Below are 19,963 nucleotides of genomic sequence, written 5' to 3' on the forward strand. Positions count from 1 at the left end.
CTCCAGTCATTTACATGACTACTTCCTCCCACCAATTCATCGGCTCTTGCTCCACCGGGCCGGTTGGTGCACATCTGGACGACACTCTCTCTGCGTGGACTTGTGTCTCTTTGCCTTCATAAATCAAGGCCTTCTCAACAACAACAAAAAATTGGACAAAAGTGCAGGAAATAAACGATGATTTCATGGTGAGACGAAGCAATTGTGTGTGAATTCATATCTCTCCCTGCCCTTGAAAAAAAAAAAAAAACAAGTCGTGCACTATCTTTGATTGAAGTTAAGGCCCTATTTGCAACAGATGAGGTTGGCTGCTAAAAGGGTCCCCGGTCCGCCGTGGAAACGATATGTGTAAACTATGTAATGCAAATGTCTTAGCCGGGCTGTGTTTAATTTCGTATCCTGACGAAGCGCACCAGAAACCTGCCTCCCCTTTGGCTGTCTCGTTGAATCATGTGGATATAATTTCATCCATTTACGTTGTTCTGCTCTTTGCTGCGGTTGCCACAGGGCATTTGCAAGCAGGCAGATTAAACGCACATGTTCCTCCCCTCCCAACAGATCCTGAAGTGTTGGTGGTTTTCCCCCCTCGTAGGTCCGGCCCCGGTGAAAGACACCTTGTGATCAACCAGCTCGTCCCCCCCCCTCCCACCCCCTCCCCTTATAAAAGTTGTACAGGCTGTTTCTTAATATTGGCACTTTCTAACATGTTTTATTTGGCAGGGGGGGGTTTTTGCCCTTCATCGTGTCTGTCAGGCCCGGCTGTAAAGGAGCCTGGATGTAATAGGTAAAACTAATCACAGTGGATCACTGGCGGAGGCTTTTACGCACTGAGACCGCTTTGTTTTCACCTGAATGCGCGTAATTGTAAAATGTCATGGTCTTAAGCGGCCAAGTTGGATTCGTTACTCAGTGGGCCGATATACAATTACTGAGACAACTTTCAGTTGAAGCATCCAAAGCAACCTCCAGACAAGACGACCAATGGCCAATGAGAAGATCCCGGTGCCTGTTGTTGAGGAAATAAAAGGGCTCCTGCAGGTGATGACCTTGGGTGCAAGGACCGTATTAGGATTTTTAGTTTTACCAAAGTGAAGCACCTCTAACTTACCCCTGATCCCCTCCTGTCGATCCCTCTCCACGTGCCATTCGTTAATGCTTTTAACCGGATCGCTGCCCTGCACCCTCCTGTGACGCCCGTTTTTTTTTTGTTTCCATCTTCCGCGGCTCCTGCGGGTTGCTAATGAGCCGCCGCATGTGAGGGGCGAGCCACACACTGCTGCCTTTTAGCCCCCCCCCCCAAGCTGTTTGGCCCTTTCCCTGCCAGTCAGGAGTCATTTCCCATGAAGGCCTCAGGCCCGGCGGGCCCACAATCTGTCCGCCGCGATCAGCCGGCCGTCCCTTCTTTTCCAACCCGCTCTCGCTGCCTCTCAGCCACGTCAAGACGCCACTTGTCATCCCAAATGTTTACCGAGCCACTAAAGCGCCCCCCCGATCCCTCTCTCTCGCTCAAGAGTGAGATGGCGTCAAACGGGGCTCGAGCCCCTCCAGCGAGCGGGAAAAATAAACATGTTTAAAGCAATTAATGTGATCAGCGCTGTCTAAACTGTTTTCCCAGATAATATCGACGGTAAAAAAAAATCAATGCCGCGTCCTGTGCCTCAGCCCCCGCAACGCGGCCTTCATTCCGCCTCGAACCCGCAACGTGTCGGTTTATTTCTCGAGCGTTTTATGGACTCTTTGTGGACCACGTCGACGCCTCTACGACGCACACTCGGCGTGATCTAAGGCTTTCGTCGTCAATATATTTCCACCGTAACCCAGGACGCAACGGTTCCAGGAGGTCACCTGGAGTTACCACAAAATTTAAAATCAATACAATTTTAATAGAGCACGCTTCCAGAATTTCAGACCTAAGTAGGTTTCACGGTCCATGAAGTCATTGAAATACAGTAAGCGGCTTTAACCATCAGATTGGCTGCGCTAAAACTTCGGACTGCAGCGTTACATTTTTTTTTTTTGCACGGGGTTCTGGGTAACGTCCACGTCCGCGGGGCGGCAGTGCCAGCGGGCAGGAAAACCATCATCCTCCATCTTCCAGAGTAATAATACGCTCCACGCCATTAACACGGTTTCCTCCGCGAAAAGCAAGTAGTTATAATTTAGCCTCAAACTTGGCACCTCAATAATAGCTGTGTTTGTTTTCCGAATGCCCGGCGCCGTCAGCGCGGGCCACGGCGTCCGGCGTTACACTTCCCTTCGCGGCGTCTCTCGTTTCCACCCGAAGCGTTTGATTGGCAGGACTCCGGCTGTGCAACGCTGGGCGACGTCAGGACTATTTGTTCCAGGGACGTGAGCTGATGAATCCGGGATTAAATGGTTTTATTCCACATTCTCTGCCTCATTGGGTCTTCTGTGTTGGGTCAGGAAGTCAGTTATATTTTGGTTAAACATTTATCTTCTCAGCTTCAGCCGCTAACTTAGATCCCCTCTTGTACATGGGGCTAAATTCCTTAATAATAGAAAGAAGAAGAAAAAAACTGTCTTCATTTCTTAATTTGAATCATAATATTACTCATTCAGGGCTGCAGTTACTCTTTGAGATCCAGGTTGTTGCTTGTAGAGATACCTTTGGAAAGCTTTATTTTTGTGAACCCTACAATTCCAAGCTTTACTCTGTCCCTAATTTTCACAACATATTATATATTATATAACATAGTTTTTTGGTGCATGCTTTGTTTTTCCGTAGAAACAACTTCACGAGCTCAGTTAGAAACATTGAAACGGTTTTGTAGCCATAATCGGGCAGATTAAGACTCCCTTACTGACCCTCACGAGCACGTGCACCCACAGATCAGCCTGGTCACCCAACACGCCTCCACCATGACTGGCTTGGGTTTCGCCTTTATTAAATGGAGCCTCGGTGAATAGAAGGCCCCGCCTGTGTGATTGAAGGAGACCGCGGATGAGTATTGAGCCGAGATGAAGCTGAAGGCCTATTAAGAGGGGTGGTGTCACTCTCTCCTTAGCCGTAACCCGACCCGTCTTCAGCGGGCTTCACTAAAGGTCAGGCTACAATGGAAGGTAGAGGCTCTCTGAGGCACCGTGCCCCTCTCTGATGAAGACCCGCATCTGAAGGTGAAGAAGAGGGTCGCTAACGTGAGCTCTGTGACTGTGTATGGATGCCCCGCTGCGGCCAAACACGTAGATGTAAGTAGCATTGAGCTATACTCCCTATATGACTCTTTACCCAGCAGCCCCTGCAGGGGGGTCTTGACGTTGACCGACCTCACCAGCCGATCCGCCCCGGTTCTCCACCTAAGAGCGGGAGCGGTTACGCGAGACGCCTCATGAATCATTCACACGTTAACAAATCTGTGGTGCTCATTGGCTGAGTGGTTTGGATCGAATGGGCCGAGCTGGGTCGGGATACGAGCCTGTTTACAGCCGCTGTCACTTGTCAGTCCGTCGCCCTGCACACCGCAGAGCACTTATCTCGCGCTATGCATTACAGCCCCATTACCCGCCGCTGCACGGCACACTCCGGTCCCCCCCCCCCACCCCCACCCCCCTCGCCGATCCAGACTCGAGGCAGGCGTGCTGTCACGAGGGCCCTGGATTGGCCGCGGAGTTCAAAACGACGCTCGAAATTACACCACCGGTGTTCTTAAGCGTCCCTCGCTTTTCCACGGCGTGGAGCGAACTCTTCCAGCTGTGGGAGTGATCGAGGGACTCGAGGGAGAGAGTGGGACGTCTCCTCTGTGATTCACACAAGTGCACACACACACACACACACACAGAGGCCTCATTTGACCAGTATGTGGCGGCTTTGCACTGATTGATTTATTGATTGATATTATTATATCTGCATGTGGGTGTTTTTTGGCCTCCTCGCGTGTGGTCCCGCCCGTCGGTGCGTACGCGTCAGGTGTGACAGCCCTGTGCCGTCTCTCCCCTTCCCCCCCCCCCTCTTCGCAGTTCGAGGCCTGCAACAAAGCGTTCTCCCGCCTGGAGAACCTGAAGATCCACCTGAGGAGCCACACGGGGGAGAAGCCGTACCTGTGCCAGCACCCCGGCTGCCAGAAAGCTTTCAGCAACTCCAGCGACCGCGCCAAGCACCAGCGGACTCACCTGGACACGGTGAGGCTGCCGGAGTCCATTCGGGGGTCCGACCCCGTTGAAACCGTCTGGGTGGTCGCGGCGTCGCGCGAGGCGTGGCTGCACGAAAAAAAAAAGATGTTCTGTGAATGTTTGCATGTGTTGGACACCAGCTGCACTCAGTTCCTACCCACCCCACCGAGGGGTGGAAGCAAAATTCGACGTCCGCTGGGTGCGAGGGGGCGGGTTTCCCCCCGGAGTGCGCCCACGCCGTCCTCCACCTGCGCCGTGGCGCTCTCACACTCTCGCGGCCGCCGCCGATCGTTAAACGAGTCACACAGAGCTTCGCCTGTTCCTCCGACCCCGCACGCGGGGGGGGGGGGGGGGGCTGAGTCAGACACGGCTGCCCCTCGTCATGTCTCGGTAACCTCACAAATACCTCACTTTCCCGCCAGCACAGCTCACGGGTGCATGACCGCTTTTGCTCAAATTCTTAAGAGATTGAGGTATTTGTTATTTGACTCATGCACCTCAATATTTCAAAGGGCTTTCTTCCCTTAGCAATTGTTTAACGTCAATACCGAAATGTTAATTGCTCGTTAGCTGTGAATAGACTTAGGATTAATCAGCGAAGGGGACTAGTCTCTCAAAAACACTCAGTACATTGAAGCCTGTCTCTATATGATAATAAAAATAGCTCAGTGCACTTTTATTGTTGTATAACACTTCTTTCTTTTTCTCAGAGCTTTACAAGCTGAGCAACATTTAACACCCTTAAACCTTAGAACCTTGGGTTTTATTCCATATTTAGACTTCAGTGACGGATCAAAGGTCTCCAAACAATTCTTCAACTCGGCCGAAGATTATTTATAAGATCAATCACAATGAGGAAATGTGTTCTTCAAAAAAAGTTTTTGAGAGTTTTTAAGATGTTAACCTGTTACTCTTAACGGTTGACCATATTTCTTAAACACAATGGAGAGTTTATCACTTCTTTTGTTTTTTATATCTGCCTTTTTTTATTGGGTTAATGTTCAAATTCCTCGCTTTCTGCAGAACATTAATTGAAAGAGATATTGTTTTTTTTAATTATATTTCCAGAATATCTTCCCCCTGTGTTCCTTCCTGGGTTGGCCAGCCGCCCGTGCTTTTGGGTACACGTTACAATAAATCACTCAGAACCTTTACTTAAGCACAATGTCGAACGCGGACTTGTGTTATTCTATCATTCTGAGATTTTCCCTCTCGACCCGGTCTTTCCACAGTAATACAGCTGATCTGGGACGCCGACGCTTATGGCTCCACATTAACACCCCGCCGTGGTATTCGCTGGGCCTGCCCGCCCCTGCCACAAACACTCTGAGAGTAAATCATTTTTAATCTTTAATGGTATTTATTCTACACAGAAGTCTTTTTAATTTGACGTCCTGCGTGGGGATGACTGGCACTGTTAGCGCCTTGCAATAACAAAGGCTTATTTACAGAGTAGGGTGAAGTGTGGAAGCAGAGCTAATAAAGACGGGTGTCCCCTTACACTTTAATGGCCATCTTGTATTCCTGATGATGAAAAAAAAAAAATGAGGGAAAATACATTTTTCAATCAGCCAGCTACAGGCTGTATTTACTTGGTTTATGAGAAGAATGTGAAGTGGTGAGGAAACTTTAGAGATGTCGTGTCCGTTGCTCTGATCTCACATCTCCCTGCCTACAACAAGTCTGCATGGCAGCCTACACACTGACGTACAGTACGGACGAGGTATATAGTGGTAATATATCATAGACCTGAATGCATGCAACAGCAAGAAAAATGGAACAAACACTTGCTTCAAAGGCCTGGACTTGAATAGAATAGAAGAAAACATCATCAGTCGATAATAATATTTTTTAATGCTTCTTTTCTTCTTTCTTTTTCATGCCTTTTTCCCCCTACTTCTTACTTCAAATTCTGTCATTCTCAGCTGAAAGGTAGGACTTGAACTTTGCCTTTACATCAACAGATTTCCGACTTCGTGTGTCTACATGTTGCATTCTCACGCCCCGGTTTCTCTATTCTCAGAGGCTGAATGCAGCCGCGGCGGGGTGTTGCTTTGGAGCACTCTTCTGCTTGCTCGATCACCTCCCTTTTATTTAAGTTTATACTTGGTACTTGAGGCGTTAATGTCACACTGAGCAACGTGGTCAGCTTAGTTCCCCCCCCCCCCCCCCCGGTTCATCAAAGCCACAAACAACGTTTGAAGAAACTGAACCCATCAACGCTGAATTGACTGACATGAGCAGGACAATCAAGTTATTTCTCAACGTTCCTGTTTGACATAAACCAACGGTTCTATTTGTTTTACCGCCGTGTAAACCCCCCCTCCCCCTCCCCCGCGGCCGCCGTCACACTCAATTTCCTTCACGTCTTCTTCAAAAACCCGCCCAACTTCTTTCCTCGTGTCTCCTAATGATAATGTTTATTTAAATGAATTGCAAACTTCTCCCCGGTATGTGAAGCATGTTTTTCCCGTCTGCTGGTAGAAACCCTACTCCTGTCAGATCCCCGGCTGCACCAAGCGCTACACGGATCCCAGCTCCCTGCGCAAACATGTCAAGATCCACTCGGCCAAAGAGCAACAGGTGCGTAGAAAGGTAAGGAACCCCCCCCCCCCCACCCCCGGCAGGAAAGTGATGGAATTAGAAAAGCGACCTCGAGAAAAACCGAGTAAAATGTAACTTGACATGGACTTTTTTCCCATTAAAACCAACTGAGAGATCAATGATGTGTATCTGAGTAAATACTTGAGATTAAATTATTTATAAGTATAATTTTGAAATAATTCCTACACATGTTTGGCTTTGCCCGCGTGTCATCGGGGGCGGGGGTAGATCCCCGCAGTGCCCTGTCCAAGAGTTCCCGCATCATCTTCCATTACGACCTCCTTCGAGTCAGTACGGAAGTGCAAAAGGTCTTACAAACAGGGGGGTGGGGGGGGGGGGGTGGTGGTCCGGTGTCTTTCTGACAACCGTCTCCCCAACAATAGATCAGGTTTGAGCACGTTTGTGTCGTGTTTTTCGTGGTCAAAAAGCCTGTTTCTTTCCCCCCGAGTGGAAGCGCGTAAACAGCAGAGAAAGGGCTCATTGTTGTGGAAGAGGCTTGGATGGTGGCAGGTCTGGATGATGTTGTTTCTTTGCTTAGCCCCCGTAAAGGGAAACACATGTGTGTGCTCGTAGCATTGTTAATAAGCTGGGCCGCAGAACACCCCAGCGGGCCAGATGTTATGGACAAATGTCAAACAAACGCTCTCGCCCCGCTCTTGGAGCGGCCCGGAGAATTTTTTTTTTTTGGAGTGTCGCCGCGCGGGGAACAGGCCTTAATTACACGTGGCGAATGCTTTGCAGGCCCCTCATAGCGGTCCCCGAGAGAACAAAAACACACACATTCACTGAATCACCCGACGTAAGTGTGAAAATCATAGCGTGATCTGCGGAAGGGCCTTAACAGATTAAAGTGACGCAGAGATAACGTTGTCATCCGTCCTCTGCGGGGATGATCAGAGGGAAGAGAAGAATGTTGTGAGACTGCTGAAGAATAATAAAAACAATATAAAGTGTGGAACGTCTTCTTGCGAGATGACAAAGGCTGGCTTTGTGGTCGCCACAGAGAAACAGGTGGGCACATTTGAACCACTTCGTCTGTAACTGGGGCGATTTCTTTTGTACACTTGTATCGTTACACTATTCTACAAAAGGGGTGTGTTATTCAATAGGGGTCATATCACATCATGGTGACAAGAACAAGTAGTTTTTTACAATGAGTTCACATTTTGATCTCCTTAGTAACTGAAGCCAAGTATGTTGGATTCAAGTGATTAGGAGCCAGTTGTTCTTAAGCTTTAACGCGTGTTGGAGTGGACAGTTGCTTATTAAACTAAAGAGTTATTGTTTTCTTTGTAAATAAACCATAATAAGTGAAATGAAATCTTGCAGTTGAACCCTTTAAAGTGAAGAATGAAAGGAGTGAACTGATTTTGATTGAAAAAGATCCGACGTTACGTTCTCAATATCTGAATAATAAACCGTGATACTGGATGGATTTGAACTACAACGGCGGTTAGTTAGTTTAAATAAAAAAAAAATTCATCGTAACCAAAGAACCCAAGAGTTGCAGAGTTGTGTCTCGTCGATGTGGCGTCATTTCTACCTGCTGCCGATGATCAGCATCAGAATGTGCGTGCTCTTTGAAGGTAGGAAAGAGGAAAGATGCGGCTGTTAGTTCCGGCCTGTTGCGTTGCTCGGCAACTGTAATGTTTTCTGACAGAGACATCCGCTGAGGTACACAGCCGAGGTCAGCCGTTCCACTGATCCCAGAGGCAGATGTTCCACTTCTCCAACACACACACACACACACACACACACACACACGCGAGTGTCCTTGGGTTCAGGTCCCCTTCTGCGTCGCGTGTGAGCAACCCCGCAGCTGAAACGTGTCTTCGGGTCGCCCCCATTACTGTTGGCAGCGAGAGAAACGGGAGCAATCTGGCGTTGGCTCCGAGTTGGTACATCGACCGCTTGCCCAACAACGTCAAGGGGCCAACGCATGACTAAAAAAAAAAAAAAAAAAAAAAGGAGTGTGTGATCTTTCCTGCGGTTCCCCCTGACTGAATTTGTATTTTAATTTGTACAGTTGCTGTTTCGAATTAGCTATCACTATCACGTTATTGCCCCCAAAAAGAGAACACAGAACAGCAAGCGAACACACCCCACATAGGGTGCAGCCCACAAACACAAACAACCGAGGCTGTGTTGTTTGCCCTCGTGTAATCTTGCGAACCAGATGGAGTGACTCAACGTCATTTTTCCCGTAAAACATTCTCTGTGTTCCCTCTCTGACGGTCCCCCTTTTTTTGATTCGACAGCTTCGGCCGTGTCCCCACCTGGAGCAGGACGTCCTGAGTGAGTGTCTGTCCATGCAGCACCTGCAGAGCTCCGCCGCCGCGCAGCACCTCTACAGCGGGAAAGACGGCCGCTCCGCCGCACTGGGCCAAGACATCTTCACAGGTGCGCAGGCGGCATGCCGCTCTTTGACCCAACCGCCCTCGTTATGTAACCTCTTGTGAAGGCCCTCAGTAACCTCTCTCAGTGCACCAACAACCCTTTGGTGGATCAAAGGTTACTACGGTAACACTGCCCATTCTAATACATTCATATCGTATGCATCGTATCAATGTTTTTACCATTCAGACCACAAATCTAGTGTCTATGCTGTAATTTAAACCACGTTGATTTCAAGTGACAACCATCCATTCACAAAAAAGGTTTTAGAATATATTCCAATTATGGCGTGAATTCCTCAATGTAACATTTCAATGAGTAATCTTTTATCATTTCCTTTTTGGCTCGTCACATGATACCAGAAGTAGCTCGATTAACGGCCGCTTGAGCAATTGAAAACGTGAAGTGCGAGAGACTGGCCGCGTCCCAACAATATATCAACGGCCAGGGAACATTTGTTCCGAAACGGAAGAACAGGCCCCGGCGAGAGCGCCAGAAACCCAGACACCTGGCAAAGCAATCACCGAGTCACTGGTGGTCATCGGCTGCCATGTCCACATTCCTGTGGATGCACCATGGTAAATCTGTGCTATCGGGCTGTAAAAATCTTACTTGTGGCGCCTCAGGACAAATCATACCGCTATAATTTACCTTCAAATGCCTGTACACCTTTTTACATCAACATTTTGTGGACAATTACTTGTTTACTTAAGTCGAGATTGGAAGTCTTACAGCCTGGTACTTTTGTTTGTGTGTGGCTTGTATTTCCAAAACCGCATCACGTTAAAAGCCGTCACCTCCTCCCGCAGACGGCTGCAGAATCCATTACAAGCGGAAACTTTTATTCACCACATGTGGTCCTTAAACTCCCGGGCTCTCTCTAATTGATGAATTTGACCGTCGCCAAATGTCAACACTGCTTGGGAACAAGAGAGAGATAAATGGATTCAAACCGTCGTAAAGACAAGAGAGAGGTTCCCCGCAGCTCCCCTTTTTCTTTCTATTTTTTATGGACACATCTGTCCTTGTTTTTTCTGCCTGTACTCCATCACGTCCCCCCGTTGCTCTTTGTTATTGTTGCTGGAACTCGGCGCACCGTTGACAACTGTGTAGGCTCAACTTGTCTTTGAATGTCCAACCGGGCCTCCGAGTCTTGGCCTTCCTTCTCCCCCCCACCCTCCGCTCCTCCACCTCTGCCCCCCCCCCCCCCCCCCCCCCCGCGGCTCACGAGTGGATGCCGCTCGCTCTCTCGTTTTTCAAATGTCAAAAAGAGGCGGCGCGGAGTGGGCAGCGATCCCGTCGTTAACACCTGTGAAGCAGAAAATGAGTCACGCTTCCAGTCAGAGATGAAGTCGTTTCCCTGTTTGCCCCGATTATGCGTCTGCTCCCATTCACGCGGCTGCAGACTTACGAGAAGCCCCTCTCGGTTTTATGGAGCGTAATTAGTGTTCACTGATCACCCAGAGCCAGAATGTATCCTAGTTTTAATGTTTTAAAAGTTTAAACGCTCCTGCTATTTACCCTGAATACCTCTGCGCGTCCCCCCCCCCCCAGGCAGAGCTTTCCTCCTGAACTTTGACGAGACGCCTTTCAGCGCCAAAGCGCCGCATCTTCTGAACATAATCCCCCCGCTAACCCATCAGTACCACCAGATCCTCGCACTCTCCTTCCACGAGGAACCGGCGATGAAATTGAGGGCAATCACGGCCATTACTCGTGGGCTGTTTTCTGCCGCCGTGGTAGCAGATGTTTGGGGCTAAAGGGTAAAACATTTAAGCTCTGTGATTGATGATTTGGGGGTAATGAATCAAGCTTGTAACCATTTCAGAGTGCTGTCAGATCAGGCCCCTGCATGCTTCCACTTGAGAACAGCTGGGCCTGGAAACTGCAAAACCAGGAGCACCGACATTTTTCCTGCTCCCTTTCATCTCCTGCCGGCGTCCCCTCGCGTCGCCGGGGGTGACGGCCCGCTCTCCTCCTGCACGCTGGGAAAGAAATCACACGATAAACGGAGAGCAGAAGATGGAGCGAGTAGATTTATTGAAGTGGAGATCCTTTCTGGTTTCTAATTTGGGATTTTCGGGCGTGATTTGTCGGTCGTCGTTCTCTTTCTCTCCAGAGAAACGTGGAGCAACAGATTAAACCCCCGTGAAAACTTTTGGAGGGCACTGATGGAAATGTCAGATGTTTCTGCAGCGTATTTGTTGATTGATGTGTGCGAGACCTTTTGCTGACAAATTGACACAGATTTTAGGGAATCTTTACTCCGGCACGTATGTCTGAACACTAGCTGTTTCCCAAATGCAGAGATACGCACTCTTTTTTTTCCCCCCATTTTATGTCTAGTGTGACTACTTTTAGGTTTTTGGCGGTCGAACAAAAAATATCCCAAATCTATAATGTGGTAATTATTTATAGCAACTGTAGTTTGCAGTGCATTCGAAATAGGAAAAAATGATCTGTGTTTAATTGGACTCTACAGCTTGAAAAAGTTGGCAACAAGCAGCCACATAAAAAAAAAGCTTGATCCCCGCAATATAAACGTTTTTTTTAGGAGTGATACTTCGGGTTCTTGGTCCCTGTGTAGACAAAATATGAATCATATAATATATATATATGTACACGCAGATGTGCACATGCAGGAAGACATGACATGTACATCATGTACCAGCAAACATAAGCGTAACTATGATTGGCAACATGCACAGACACACAAAACAGACTATGTGAGGTACCCATATTCCACTTTTTATTCAAAGTCAGCATTCAAACACATGCCACATTTTAGTTTATTATTGTTTAATGAGAGCAAACAGCTGAAAGGACAAACAATGTAACCCAAATTACAAGCATTTTACAAAGCTCTCGGACTGGATGGATGTTGTCAAAACACGACCCCGTTGCCATGAAACGGCTTTTAATCTGCTCAAAGGGCCCTGGAGTTTATTTGGCACATTTACTGAATTAGCCACGTTTGTCTTCCAGGCCTGTACGCCGGCTCCAGCACCCCCCACCACGGCGCCTCGGTGGAGCTCCTCTCCTCCACCCCCAACCCCAACCCCACCCCTGGCCCCGGCCCCGCCGGAGACCCGCCCTCCCGACAGCACCGACTGGACCGACTGGACTCGACCATCGGCAGCCCTCATCACCTGTCGCCGCTGGCCGCCATGGACGGCGCGAGAGACGGGTGAGGATGCCCAGGATGTTCATACTTAGAGGGGGGTAGAGAATTCTACAAAAACTGCCACGGTCTCGTCTCAGGATTATTTCTGTTGGCCAAACTAAAATGGGTGGGTTAAAGTCATGTGACATGGACCGGCTAAACACTCGATGGGTAATGATGCACGATGAGATATTAATCTGTATCCCTCGACTCGGTGAAATGGCACATTTAGTACAGTATGCGTGTGATTATAGAAACAACTTTAACCCTCTTTTAACCCCTGGGAATGACCCTCTGCGTTTCGGGTTGGTTTTTCCACCCGTGTTTCTCCCCCCGAATCGAGGCACATTCACAGGGCGGGTCATGTGATGTTAAGCGTGATGTGATGAAACCCATTTGGCCGTCCTGCTGCAAACAAAACTCAAACTCCACGACTCCCTCGTGGAAAGAGAGGGGCTGCCGCTGGTCACCGCTGGGGTCAGCGCGACACATCACGACCCCTATATTGGCGCTCGTTAGTTCCCCCTCTGCACGGGTGAGGGGAGCGTGAGAGATATGACGAACCAACAAATCAACAAATCATAAAGATGTGCTAGTGTTTGTTTACCACACCGTCATATGCTGCATCGCACGCTTCATTTGTTGAAGGATTTTACACCCAGCAATGAGCTGCATTGTATTTTTGCCACGTTAAAAGATTAATTAAAACAATTGAGAAAATGAGTTCAACTAGGGAGACTTTTAAAGGGAAAGCAATAAAACTGAAGCCAATTCAGTATTATTTTACAAGCGTGCATCTTTGTCGAAGAAGAAAACAAGTTTCCAGTCAGTCCTGTTTCGAATTTCTTCAAAACTTCATGAAGAAATGAATTGACTGCAACAACAGCACATTAATCTCTGCACTGAAACACACTTTTCCCAAAGCTTCCTCTGACGTTTGATACCAGACAACTTCTCCAGGAACGCGTAAGCAGCATGATGACGTTCCATCGTCTTTCTCAAGGACACTTTAAAAAAAGGGACAGTTCTTCTCCCGTGTCCTCGCACGCGTGAGTCTCCCGGCATGTTTCGGATTAATGTCAGTGATTTCCCTCGAGGGCCCGGCAGAGCGGAGTCACCGAGGCACAGTGCGTACTGTACCAAACAGTGTGCTGAAAACCAGGGAGGTGGTAAAGGAAAACAGTCTTTTTTTTTTTAACGGTGCAATAACATTGAGAAACTGTGGATGGACTCAAAGCGCCATAAACGCAGTGTTACAAAAGCCCTCGTGTTGCGTAAACATGCTTTCTTTAAACCCTGCGGTCCGCCCTTCGGCTGTCTGCGAGTGTGTGTGTGTGTGTGTGTGTGTGTACACACTCTTTACGCTGCCTGTGTGCACTTCGACGGGATGAGGTTCGATGGCTGCAAGCGTCCGCAGGCGGCCTGGAGGCGATGTGAGAGGAACGCTCGAGATGACCTCCCGGGTTTTCAATGCCTCTCTCTCTCTCTCTCTCTGCACACGCCCCGCGGAGAGAGAGAGAGAGAGAGAGAGAGAGAGAGAGAGAGGGAGAGAGGGAGAGAGAGAAGTGAAGCGTGAAAAAGAACCGCAGCAGGGGACGCCGTTACGGCGGTTGCACTGGCACTGGTTACATTATTGGACGAGAGACGCGGGGCCGTGCCTCTGAGGGCTCCATGAGGAACATCTGAACATTGTGTGTGTGTGTGTGTGTGTGTGTGTGTGTGTGTGTGTGAGAGTGTGTGTGAGTGAGTTATGCAACCCGGAGTGCCTATTATGTCGTATATATGTAACCTCCCGTGTTCCTCTCGCACGCCTTCATGCTCGTGACGCGACGACAATGCATTAAAATCGCCGCAGTTTCCCCAATTTACGGATTTCATCAAATCAAGATGCCTGAACCTAAAAGGGAGCCATGAATGCACGCACACACACACACGCTGTGGGGCCGTATCTGTTCATCGCGCAGTGTGGACAGAGGGTGGGGTCAGGGGGGGTAAGAAGGAACGTAGTGGCAGTAGAGCGCTACCAGCCGGGCATGAAACGTCTACTCACATTTGCCTGAAGATGGAGCATTTGATTTACATGTTTAAAGCCTTGAGTACACAGCCTGCTGCCAAAGTCAATATCAGCACCGCACTTGTTTTTCCCCAAACGGTTTAGCAGGACATTAAACATTTTGACAAAATTATCAAACCAACCCGCCTCGAGTGTGGCAGCCGCTGACCTCATGGCTTAATGTGTTTACTCTGGCTGAAATGGGCCATTTAGACTCCTTTTACTTTGTAAATACCAGTGTCATTTTTTTTTTTTTTTCTGGAGCTAATATTAAAATATGCCAGTTAAAATACATTTGGCGATCGGCGTGGCACAAGTATATGTGTGTGTGTGTGTGTGTGTGTGACCGCGGGGGCCCCCGCTCACAGGGACGGCTGTTTCGACTGTTTCTCACTGAGCGATGGGTGGTAAATGTTGTCATTCACCGCCTCAGCCGTACGCGCTATAATGTCATTACGGAGACGGAGAGTCCACCTTTCGTATTGATATTAGAGCCCCTCCGCAAATATTAGTCCGGGGTGGTTTGATACCTCAGCAGTGATTGACACCGGGCTAATTTAATTAGGGTGGAGGCAGAGACGGCACAGAGCTACATTAAGAGTTCCCGCTCTGATGGGGGGGGGGTGGGGGTGGGGGCGGAGGGGGGGTAAGGGGCGCGTAACTCTACACTGTCCGCCTGTCCAGCCATTATCACTCTGCGACGATCCAGAACCGCCTGTCGGATCTCGCGGCCCGAAAGAAAACGTTCCTGAGGTTGTCGCTCGTTTTTTTTTTGCGGCGCTCAGCCGTTCATTAAAAGATCCGGGACTCCTCGTCTCGATGAGGGGGCAGTTATCTTACCGGGTCTTAGCGGGGGGGGGCGGGCCCTGACAACATGCAGAATCCCTGGCTCTTAACTCTCGGGGCCCTCCGGGGGCCGGGCTTAGCTTTAGCTTTAGCTTTTAGCCGCCCCTCGTCTGTCTCTCGAGCTCGAGCTTTAGCTCGCTAACCAGAACCAGAAGTGTTCCCACCAACGTGTGCCAGAGAAGCCCTCGTCATCCATCAGAAGGGGGCCTAGTGGTGGACCAGATGAGGGGTCTTTGGAGGACAGGCCCTGATCCCCCATCCCTCGTGGGAACAGCCGGCAGGCAGGTGAAGGAAGACGAACGAGCAGCGGAGCGGGACCGCTCATGAATCTTCAGGTTCCTTCCCATCCCATCGTGCCCCGGGGTCAGTTGGGATGTTTCTGGAAAACCGCTGCAGTCAATGTCAGTGCCGGCGTACTATAGAACACAGGTTTTTTTTTTTTTTGTGTGTGTCTGGTCTCGTGTGGCTTTGATGCAGCAAACAGTCCGGGTTTGAAAGACCTTTTCACCTCGTTGCTAAAGCATTTCTTAGATGTTTGGTCATGAAACTTGTTCCCAGAATGACATCAGCTTTCCCCGCATCACTCCTTTACTGGGCCACTCGAGTCCAAGTCACCCAGCGCTGTTCTCATTGAGCGAATAAATGGGAGTTCTCGTAAACCGCTTCCACCTCCTCCCGACGCCATCTTCACACGAGGCCTCGTGGACGGGGGGGGGCGGTGTTCTGCGTATCTGTTCCCACCCTCCTAAACCTCTCGACCCGTACAGATATTTATTATACGTGGTCCATCAATCTGACGACCTCGCCTTAAAATCTCTCCCCCACCCCCCTCCTCCAACTCCACCTTCGGCGCCCCCCCCCAGGTCAGCGGTGGAATGGCTCCCCGGTGGCGGTGGGACAGGAGTGGGTGGGCCGGCTGGAAAAAGAGGAGTGCTGCAGCGCGGTCACTGAAAATGGGGGGGGGGGGCGGCGATTAGCAGCTAGCGTGGACGTTAGCCCGACTCCGAGTACAAGGACCCACACCCAACCCAACTTTACAGAAGGTCTACTTACCTATAGGCTACCTGAATTTCTGAAAGTACTATATTTCTAAATATGCTATTTCTACACTTGTCTGCTGGAATTGGTTGAACAAAAAAAAAATTACTTCTCACTGTTCTCAGGTCAAATATTTATGCAATTAAAATGTGATTAATTTTGATTAATTAATTACAAAGCCTCTAATTAGTTAGATTAATATTTTTAATGCATTGCACAAGTGAGTTGAATTTGAATGTAACAGAGAATTGGAGGGTGGATGCACTAAAAAGGGTAAACAAATCTACACCCTGTGCCAGACTGTCAGTTTAAGGTTGTCCACAAGATGCCCTGAAGTAGAAAATGCCCTCAGAGGCTGTAATGAGTTTCATGTCAGTGTGACCACTGAATGAGACACATCTGCTCATCTTTACTGACTCATCCGGCCTTCTCTTCCGTCAAAAAGGTGGAACCCTATAGGCTATGTAGCATGGCTAATAAGTGATAAAAGCTTAATTAGCAATTAACATCAAATTTAGTCAATTCATCATCATTCAAAAGATCTCTTCATCATTCTTGACAATGCCATCATAACCCAAGTGAACGCGCCTTGTGTTTCTGCATAACCCCCAGGGTTCACTTCTCTGAAACAACCAGTGGGGACAATGCCCCCACAACTACCTCCGCGGTAGTGCGCTCAAGACTTGGCAGGAGCGGGATTTGAACCCACTGGCGGCGCTTACAGAGGCTTTCGGCTCCTTCTTGCACCCCTACACTACCAGTCCTGGTCACATTTTGGCAACTTTGATTCTCCTATTTAACCTTGAGCATGTGAGTTAAACTTTAAAACTCTTATAAATGCTATTTCCACATCTGGGCTTGAACCCACAACCTTCAAGTGCAGGGGCTTATGTCAGCAGCTCTTCCGCTGCGCTACTTCACCACACACTAACCAACGATTTGTTTGTTGTATTTAACCTTGAGATTGCTACTCAAACCTGAAGTAAAGCAAAAGGCTTGAACCCACAACCTTCAAATGCAGTGCAGGCTTGTGGCAGCAGCTCTTCCGCTGTGCTACTTCACCACACACCAAACAACCCTTTGTTTGTTGGATTTAACCTTGAAATTGCTACTCAAACCTGAAGTAAAGCCAAAGGCTCAAACCCAAGACTGGGCTTGAACCCACAACCTACAGGGTAAGGACAGTAGCTCCTCTGCTCTTGTGCTGCACTACCTCACCATGCACAAATTACTTTTTTGTTTCTCGTATTTAACCTTGAGACTGCTACTCAAACCTCAAAACTCTTTTAAAGCAGAAGTGATGTCTGCATGAAGGGGCATGAACCCACAACCACAGACAGCAGGTTGGAGCCTGCAGCCCTTCAGTTGTTCCCTTGTGCTATTCAAGCACACGCCTCATTGTGTCCGTTTCTCATATTAGACCTTGGGATTGTTTACTAAACCTCAAAACTGTTTGAAAGTTTACAGTTTGAAGCCCTGACTGCAACCAAACCCTCTTTCTGAGAGAGCAGGTTTGAACTGAGGATCCTCCACACTTCAGCCTTCCTGCTATCTCCCTGCACTGTTCCACCACACACCTGTTGATGCTCTCACTGTTCTCAGGTCAAATTTTTATGCAATTAAAATGCGATTAATTTTGATTAATATTTTTAATCAAGTCCCGGCCCTAATTTAAATCTTTAAGATTATATTTTATAGATCCTCAAAAAATGAAATCAGCTAGGAACAAATTTTCCTATGAAATATAATAACATTCCTATAATATACTAAAACCTGTATAGCATTTGAATATCTTTCCATTAGTGGTCATTAGAATTGAATCAGGTGACCACTGACATGTGATCATGTCACGCGACCCGTTCATACGTTCACGAGAGCAAAAGCATCTAACCCAAAAAAAACAATATGCCGATGCGTATTTTTCATTACGGTTTTCTGGCCCCCGGGGGGCCGGGTGGAGCCCCCTCCGCCCCTCGGTCCCGGGCGGCGGGGTGCGGCCGTCTAAAGGCTCCAGCGGCGCTGTGTCATCTCGTACCGTGCTCACACAGCCCCAGATGCCCATTAAGTGGATGTCGAGGGTACAATAACTGTTGAATCAGTGGTTAGTTTCTCGTTAACATTTTACATTTTATATTAATACCTGAAGACCATTTCTGACCGATGAAGGCATCAGCGTGACCTGATGAAGCTGCAAGTACATTCAATATCTCTCTTCTAGCATGAAGACCAGCGCAGCTGTGTCTCTTCAGCTCACAGATTATTTTATTAAAAACACACAACCTATGTGTATTTTTTTATCTCTCCATACGACATTACATTTTTGCTATACTTTTACTATTTCTTTTTTTTATGACAGACTTTTACAACAGAGCAACAGTTTCAAATCATCTTTTCCACCCAAAAGAATTGGCAATGAGGAAACCTTTTTTCTCCAAAGCTACCAATGTCAACGGTTTCGTGCTTTCGGCTCTTTGCTTCCTGATGGCCGGGGTGTGTGAGGTCGGGGGGGTGGGATCGGGGGGTGGGGGGGGTCGTTGGTTCCCATGTGGATCACCTATCCCCCCTTCTCGGGCATCATGTGGTCAGCGGGTAGAGCTCGTCACTTTGCTCGGGGGGGGGGGGGGGGGGGGAACGATCAAGGTGGTCTAGAGAGGATCGATCGGATCGACATGGTTTCAGTGTCCTGTGTCTCCTCCAGGGTGTCAGGGGGCCTCATGTCTCCAGGAATGAAGGGGACAGGGACGCCGCCTCCTCCTCCTCCTCCTCTGGAGAAACAGCATGTCCACCCTCACCACAAGCCCTACGCTCACTATCACCACCATCAGTCCGCTGCCGACGGTAAGGCCCACTCACGGCTCTCTTTGTTCTTTCCACTCGACGTGCTGCAGGTGATCCGGTGGCCTGGGTGGGGCTCTCAGTGTGACTTCCTGTGAGGGGGGGGGGGGAGTTCACATTGCGGCGCCCATTGTGCACCCTTTTTCAGGCGCTCGCTGCAGACCCAGATGAAAGGTCTCAAAGTCGCCTCGCAGAGCGGTCGATGCATTTTTTAGGACACGGGGAGATTAGAGTCGTGGAGACAGAGTGGGGGGTAACGGGAGGGGGGGGGGGGAGGAAACCACACGCCGGAAGTCTTTTTCCTGAGCTGAATTAGCCCAACAAACTGCTGGCTCATGTGTTCCTGCGTCTCTCCCCCCCCCCCCGACATGGCAGACTCAGCTGTCACTCCACAGCCTTTTCCACTAATGCCTTAAATACTGTTTTCCCTGTAAAGATCTACACATGGACATCTCGCTAAATGCGCTGTGGTCGGGGGGGGCAGGGGGGGTTGCGTAACAGCGCCGCAGGAAAGGCTGCGTACCCATTATTTTGCGAGTCTTGTGGTCCAAACTGAGACGATGGCGATAAAACGTTACACACTATGTGGCTGCAGCAGTTCGCACAAAAACAGAAACGTTGTCTTGGTGCAAGTTTCATCCGGATGGAGCGGACGCTCAGACACTCCGTCAAGTCTCCGTTTCTCCTCCTCCTTCGCGCTCAGACGTCTTCCCTCATTTTCCCAGAATACCAGGGGAGCTTCCAGAGCTGCTTCCACTTCGGAGACTCGTACAGGATGGAGCAGGCGGCCGGCGGCGGCGTCCACATCCCAGGAGACCCTCACGCCTACGCCCCCCACCAGCACAGCGGCTACCACATGTCCGCCGCCAACGCCGGTGAGCGCTTTTCACCAGGACCATCTA

General features: G+C 49.0%; 1 protein-coding gene across 2 annotated transcripts in view; it reads left to right on the top strand.

The window, feature by feature from the left end:
* Positions 1-19,963, top strand: part of LOC119216381 (zinc finger protein GLIS1) — a 56,050-nt gene that overhangs the window by 35,710 nt on the left and 377 nt on the right. For both annotated transcript variants that reach the window (XM_062563284.1, XM_062563285.1), the window contains exons 5-10: positions 3,976-4,137; positions 6,613-6,723; positions 8,991-9,132; positions 12,112-12,313; positions 18,925-19,064; positions 19,787-19,936. In XM_062563284.1, the coding sequence (XP_062419268.1) occupies positions 3,976-4,137; positions 6,613-6,723; positions 8,991-9,132; positions 12,112-12,313; positions 18,925-19,064; positions 19,787-19,936 (907 nt within the window). The remainder of the gene's footprint in view (positions 1-3,975; positions 4,138-6,612; positions 6,724-8,990; positions 9,133-12,111; positions 12,314-18,924; positions 19,065-19,786; positions 19,937-19,963) is intronic.

Source organism: Pungitius pungitius, chromosome 7 (genome assembly GCF_949316345.1).
Source record: "Pungitius pungitius chromosome 7, fPunPun2.1, whole genome shotgun sequence".
In the NCBI taxonomy this organism is placed as follows: domain Eukaryota; kingdom Metazoa; phylum Chordata; class Actinopteri; order Perciformes; family Gasterosteidae; genus Pungitius; species Pungitius pungitius.